The 7,119-nt window shown below is 44.0% G+C and overlaps 1 protein-coding gene across 1 annotated transcript in view; it reads right to left on the bottom strand.

Moving 5' to 3' along the window:
• Positions 1-6,884, bottom strand: part of DCAF7 (DDB1 and CUL4 associated factor 7) — a 30,327-nt gene extending 23,443 nt beyond the window's left edge. Inside the window, exon 1 of the mRNA XM_072645852.1 lies at positions 6,413-6,884. Coding sequence (XP_072501953.1) covers positions 6,413-6,550 — 138 coding nt within the window. The 5' untranslated portion in view covers positions 6,551-6,884. The remainder of the gene's footprint in view (positions 1-6,412) is intronic.
• Between the last annotated feature and the right edge of the window lie 235 nt (positions 6,885-7,119).

Here is a 7,119-nt window from a genome sequence, read left to right on the forward strand (position 1 = left end):
TATTAATACTTTACCTCATTATCTGTTATCTGCCCAGTGTTTTCTGTGATTATATTAAAGTGAGGGTCAGAGACCAATTACTATCTCTACTCCTCCCCCCATAAGTAGAATTGAAGTTAACCTAGAAATTTAACTAAGCACCTTAGCCACTGGTACACTGTGAAGCAATGATATTAACATGTCTATGACAGGGAAAAGAGAAGAAAATGTGTTTAAAATACAGCAAGAGATATTCAGATAAAGCTAAGAGATTCTAGACTCTGAAAAGGGATTCAAAGGAGGTCAAGGAATTTATTTACTCTAGGACTTTAAAAGCATAGATTGCCTGGAATGGTAAAATGCATGTGTAAAGGTCTACAAGTAGGTGGCAGCTAGGTGGTGAAGTACGTGGCTCAGAGTCAGGAATACTCCTCTTCCTGAGTTTAACTCTAGTCTCACTTACCAGCTGTGTGACCCTAGGCAAGTCACTTAACCCTGTTTCCCTCCGTTATCTCATCTGTAAAATGAGCTGCAGAAGGAAATGGTAAATCACACCAGTATCTTTGCCAAGAAAATCCCAAATGGGGCCATGAAGAGTCAGATACAACAATAACAACAACAACAACAAAAGCAACTGAAGACAACAAAGGAACTAAAACTGACTTGGTGACCCCTTGAGGTTCTTACTTGCCCTGAGATTCTGATTCTTTCTGAAAAAAGGAACCAGAAAATCAGATTTGTCAAAACAACAAAATTTTAACCTCAGTTATTTATGATCTAAATCTCATCTCTATTAGTTAATACTTGTTTCTCGCTGTATTGCCATTACTAGTAACTTTTCTTAAATTCATTCAATCCAAATTTATCACACAATCCAGATTCTGATACCTAACATCCATGGACTCTCAGCAGCACATTTTCCCTCCTTTCTCAAAAAGTTTGGTATCTAGCTCATAATATTCCTCTCTACTCTAACTAATTTCCCCCCATCCTAGGAGACTTCAACCTATGTTGATGTTTCCTCAAATACTTTTAACTTCAAATCTATTCTCAATTCCCATGACCTTACTCCTTTCCACTCCACAGTAAGCACAGACAGAGACAATCAGATATCCTTGATCTTACCATTATCTACAAGTGTACTGACTGCTTCATGTTTAGGAACTCTGACTTTCCTTTAATCTTCCCATTTCTCCCTTTGTCTCACTCCAAAACTTCTTCTTCATCCTCACAATGATCTCCAAACCCTCAAAAACCTCCCAGACCCACTGTGGAATCAGTTCAACTCTCCACTATCTGCTACTCTTGAATCCCTTGCTCCCTTGTCCTATCACAAGTACACCTTGCCAAAACCCAACCCTAAATTACTCTATTTTCTTCACTTCTAAATTTACTCAGTGCTGAATGGAACTAGAGGAAATTAAGAAAACTATGCAGACTCAGACCACTATAAATTTATGCTAGCTAATTTCAGCTAGGCCCTCACTTCAGCAAAGCAATCCTACTACCCCTTCCCTAATTAATTCCAGTATCACATTCACCAAAGCAAACTAAATCTTTTCTTCTCTCTACAAGCTACTCTCCACGCCCCACCTTGAGGATCTCACTTCATAAATCACTAAAGACAAAAACCAAAACAAAGAACCCTCTTCACTCCTAGCAACCAACTCTTATGCATCCCTATCTCCTCCCCTTCACTCCAAGCTCTGATGACATGGCCCTTCTGTTTGCCAAGACCAACTCTTCTACATGCCATCCCCTTTCATCTCCGGGTAGAATGCCCCCACTATCACCCCCACTCTCTAATCTTCAATGTCTCCCTATCAATCTACTCCTTCCCTGCTACCTATAATCATGCACAAGTCACCTCCCCTATCCTTAAAAAAACAACCCTCACTAGATCCTACCAAGCTGGCCAGCTATCATCCTTTATGTCTCCTGCCCCTTCTCAGCTTAACTTCTTGAAAAAGCTGTCCACAAATGGTGCCTACACTTCTCCTCTCACTTCTGAACTCTCTGCAACCTAACTCCCAACTGCCATCTTCAAAGTTACCAATGATTGCTTCATTTCCAAATATAATTTCATCTTCTAATTAGACTTTTTGGGTAGCATTTGACATTACTGACAACTGTTCCCCTCCTACAACCTCTTTTTCATCACCTCAGTTCAGGCCCTCATCAGCTCTTGCCTGTACAGCTGCCAATAATCTTCTAACTATTCTCTCAGCAAAAAAACTCTCCCCACTCCTGTCTCATTTTCCACTTTCCTAAAGTACAGAGGTCTGGACCATTTCACAGCCTCCCTCCCCCACTCCCCTCCAGTAGTTCCCTAGTACCTTCAGGATTAAATATTAAGTCCTGTGCTCCAGTCTTCTTACATTTTATTCCCTTTCATGCCCTCTATGATCCAGCCATATTGGTCTACTTGCTGTTCCTCTGTGTCTCTGGACTAGCTTCTCATTGTCTGGAACTTAATAAATACATGTTGGCTAATTCAAGCTCCATCACTCCTGTTGCACTAAACAGATATCAGACACAGATAATATTTATGGCATGTCCAAAAAGTCTTAGTGCAGCCTTAAGTTCTAAACACTATCTTAAGCTTTAATAGCTTAGGTAAGAGGTTAATCTAATAAAGTATTAGAGCTTAACACTACACTAAGACTTTTGGGACACCCTATATAAACTTAGGCTAACATTAAGTATAGAATAAATTTCACCTTTCCCTGCCTGGACAAGACCCTCTTCAAGAAGCAATTAAGTTCAAAGGCTAGCCTTGCCCTGTCATCTATCATATTTCCTTTGTGATCAGGAGCACAATTTCCTAAACTCATTTTTTATTTTTATTTTTTTGCATGTGATTAAAAAGACATTTTCTAAATGAAAAGGACTATGAATTGGTGACTCAGTAATCTGAGTCCTATATTCAAATAAATCATTTCTCTATTATGCTTAACCTTACTATGCTGGTCTCAGTTTATCTGAGACAATACTCCCCTTTAAAGACATTTGTAAAGATAAAGTTCTAAAAATCTCAAAAGCTCAAAATCCCTTGGCAATGTTTCTTACATTCATTCCTACAATGGATCTAGTTTCAGCATAAAAGATATTGGTCTAATTTAGGATCAGTAAAGAAATAAAGTTGCACTAAGCAGAGGAGAAGCACTACCATTCTAATGCAATTAATATTTCTGAAAAGTTGTACGTAAACTGATTTTTTTCCTGGCAAATCATGTAATATCAAGTGATGAGAGCTCAACTTTTAAAGAAACCCTGTATAAAATTTTTTATAAAGCAAACTGAAGCCCAGAACAATTTGCCCAAAGGCATAAATGTCCTCTTCCCAGGACAGTGGCAGTAAAGTTGGTGTATGAGGAAGTCCCCAAAAGTTAAGAGACTTGCACATGGTCATGTAGCTCCCAGCTGAACAAGGTTTACAATCTACTACATCATATAGCCACTCTTAGGTAACACTATACATCTTTGTTTCCCTGCACCCATGTTATAAAGTCAGATCAATGTCTTTCAGTAACAAGACAACAAAAGGTGTTAGTTAACTATCTCAGTCATACTCAATCAGAACTTTTCATAGTATAAAGGATATAAAGGTTGCTATATAGGTACTTTTTTTCCTACCGATATATATGAAACTTTCTCTTTTTCCCCATAAAAAACAGTCTAAAATTTACACTACAACTGCAAATGAAAATCTTTCATAGTAAACATGGATTTTACCAGCAATGAACCTGTTTTTCAAAACAGGTATCACAGACCGTTCAACGGAGTTGCATGAATCACGATCCAGCTAGCTGGGTAATTTAGCTCATCCTTGCTCTCAACCTCTGCCTCTCTCCTTCCTTCTCCTCTCCAAATGAAGTTAAATTTTGATGGCCAGAAGCTGCCCAGTTAATTTGGGGTTTACTAGCTAGATGTCTTTCTTTTTCTCCGCTCTCTCTCTTTTTTTCTTTCTTGTCTTTCTTTAAACCCAGGGCACTCTGAACACTGAACAACAACGGGTCCCTGCCCAAGCTCCATTCAATGGCTGTTTTCTGGACCCTCCTGCCTTAGAGTGAATGTCAATAGTAACTGTTACTCTTTGAAACAACAACCCTGTGGGTCCTGATTTATTTAATTTTTCTTTTTTATTTAAAGTGGCCACATCCCAACTACTTCTTAAAAGAGGCCTATTCACTGAAAGAGCACCACCTCACTCTAAGTGAGTACCTGAAAAGACCTCAGCCTATGAGGCCAAGGTCTCCCACTGCATTCTGAACTGTCTCCATTCATCCTAAAGAATATCTGATCACTGGATACAGATGGCACAGGAGGGGAAAGCGAGGCTGGTGACCTTGCACAGCCCTCCCTCATTCAAAACAAAATCAAATGCATGTCATGTCATCATTTCTCTGATGTCATAGTCCTCTTCAAAAAGTGAGCACAATCACAGACTGTTAAGGTATAAAGCCTAAGGCAAAAGGAAGAGTAACTTTAATCAGCAAATAATAGCTAGTTTGGGGCTGAAGATTCTGGTTCTACCACAAGGCCTCAGTTTCTCCATCTGTTAAATAAGGGATTATATTAAATTATTTAAAGTTTCTTCATAGGCTAACATTCAATAATTTTAAATCCCCCCAAAAGGGGTGTGGGTAATTAGCTAGAAGTTTCACAAGTGAAGAGTCTTGAATATCTTCATAGAATAGAAATACTGAATTCTGCTTCTGCCAGTTGAACTGGAAGGGAATTCATTAAGTAGCACTAAAGTGAAAAAGACTACTTGTGCAATAGCCATAGAATAGAAACCAATGGAATCAACAAGAGTAAGAGATGAATGTCTTACCAACGACGGCTAATATCACATTGACTCTGTGTTTTGTGATTTCCATTACACAAACACTAAGAGTCAAACAGGCACAAAAGACACAAAGTCCAAACAAAACAATCAATCCCTGCTCTCATGAAGCTTACTTTCTATGGAAGGGATTCAACATGTACACTGACCAAATTTCACGAAGGGAAAGGAGTCTGAAATAAGGCTGGAAACAACCTCTATTAGAGCCACACTGTGAAGAACCCGAATGCCAGGCTGAGGGAAGGCCTCTTCTACCTGAGCCACAACAACTGAGGATTCACTGAAGGTTTTAACGAAGGCAGTGCTTTGGGAAGGTGATGTTGGCAGTTGTCTGGAAGAAGGACTGGAGGAAAGACTGGAAGCAGGGAGAACAATCAGAATTCTATTACACTAGCCCAGGCAAGAGGTGATCAGGGTCTGAACTAGGCTGGCAGCCTTATGAGTGGAAATGAGAAAAATGAAAGTGATGATGTGGAGATGAAATCCACAAAGGCGGCTGGATGGGAGAAACCAAGTCTGCCTCAGAGGTTAAGTTACAAACGTGGTGTGACTAGATTCACAGTGCTGCCTTCAAGAGAAAAAGGGAAGCATGGAGAAAAAGCAGTCTAAAATAATAAGGTAAACAAATCAAAAAATAAGTTTTAGTGCAATTTTAAATTAACTGTGTGCACGTGCGTATGGCTGATAACTGTCTCTTGCCCAGCGACTATCGGTGTACAGCAGCACTTTTCTTCGACCTGTGATTTCACTGGGGCAGAGAACTGTTGTCGAAACAAACTCCCTCCACTGACGCTACTGTGGCATCCAGCCTTCGAGCAGCTGGGGCAGGGAGAGGTTCAGACCCCTGCCCGAGCTCATGAAGCTCCCTCCGCAGATGCTGCTCTAATGCTCTAACGCCTTTCCGAGCCATGTGGGACACTGAAAGATTAGGCGACCTGCCCTTGACCACACGGCTGTATGCCAGCAATGGAATACCGTTTTTCCAGTGTCCCTCTACCCACTGGGCCAAGCGGCCCCTCTGCCCCTTCGCATGGCACTCATTAAGAGTCTGTGGCGACAAAGGTTCACCTCCCTGAGGCTCCTCTTCTAGGAAGAGGTTGAGGAGGGAGCCCCTAGTGACATCAAGAGCAGAGGAAGCCAGAGAGGGAATAAGAGGCCTTTACACAAAGCGAGCAATTTTAGTCTTGTTTGAACCGCAAAATAAGGGGATACTGCAAGTATCACACACACACCTCCCCCCCCCCCGGTTTACAGCAGGTGGGGGACTCAGTACAGAGGCGGGAAACTGAGGAAGCAAGGAAAGGAAAACTAAGAAGGAGAAGAAATCTCAGGGAAGAGAGGGGTCGCGAAGACAACCAAACAGTTAGTCTTTAAATCTCGAACACTCCACCCCCCCCCCCGCCCACTTCCCAGTCATCTACCCCAGGGGACGCCCGGGGAAGGCCCAGGGAAGGGGGGGGGGGGGGGGGGCAGAAACAGGTTCATCCCCGCAGGGGAGCGAGGATCAAGGGGAGGGGCCAGCGCCGGTCAGTTCCCTCCCCTCCCCCAACCCCGGGGTCTCGCGCCGCCGGGCCCCGCCCCCACCTTGTTGTTGTACTCCTCCACAAAACTGCCCAGCGCCAGGCGGAAGCGCTTGTCGGGCCGCACGCTCCAGTTCATGGCGTAGACGGTCCATGGTGCCTCATACTTGTAGATCTCCTTCCGCTTTCCGTGCAGGGACATGGCGGCGGCAGCAGGGCCGCCCTCCGGACCCGAAAAGCCGGAGCGGAGGACAGAGGCCGGGCCGGACCCAGCCGAGAGACTCGAGGGGGAGGTCTGGGGTGGGGGGCGGGGTAGGGATGGGGGTCGGGAGGTGGGACGGGAGGGAGGAGGGTGGGGTCAGCAGGGACCGGTGGAGGGGGGGAGGGGGAGAGCCCCGCAGCTACAGACAACGGCTCTGGTGCCCGACCCCCAGTTTCAAACCTGAGGCACTGACCACAACCACCTTCCGTTTGGGACGCTCCCCCGCCCTCAAGGAGCGGAAACCACGCGACCCTATAACAGCAGTAGCCGTTGGCGGTCTCCCACGTCGGTTAGAACGACCCTTTGCTTCTATTGGCTGTTAGTCCCATCGTTTCCAAGATCCTTCTTCCTATTGGCTGTGCTCTATGTCATTCCACCGAGTCTCTCTCCGCCTCCTTGGGGGAGGGGAAAACAGAGTTTTCATAACCCTGAAAAGCCGTTGGCTGGTCGCGATGTCAATCGAAGAGATCCCCTAGTCTTCCAGGCTGGACTTGAAGGGGGGTGGGGTC

The sequence above is a fragment of the Notamacropus eugenii genome, chromosome 2 (genome assembly GCF_028372415.1).
Source record: "Notamacropus eugenii isolate mMacEug1 chromosome 2, mMacEug1.pri_v2, whole genome shotgun sequence".
In the NCBI taxonomy this organism is placed as follows: Eukaryota; Metazoa; Chordata; class Mammalia; order Diprotodontia; family Macropodidae; genus Notamacropus; species Notamacropus eugenii.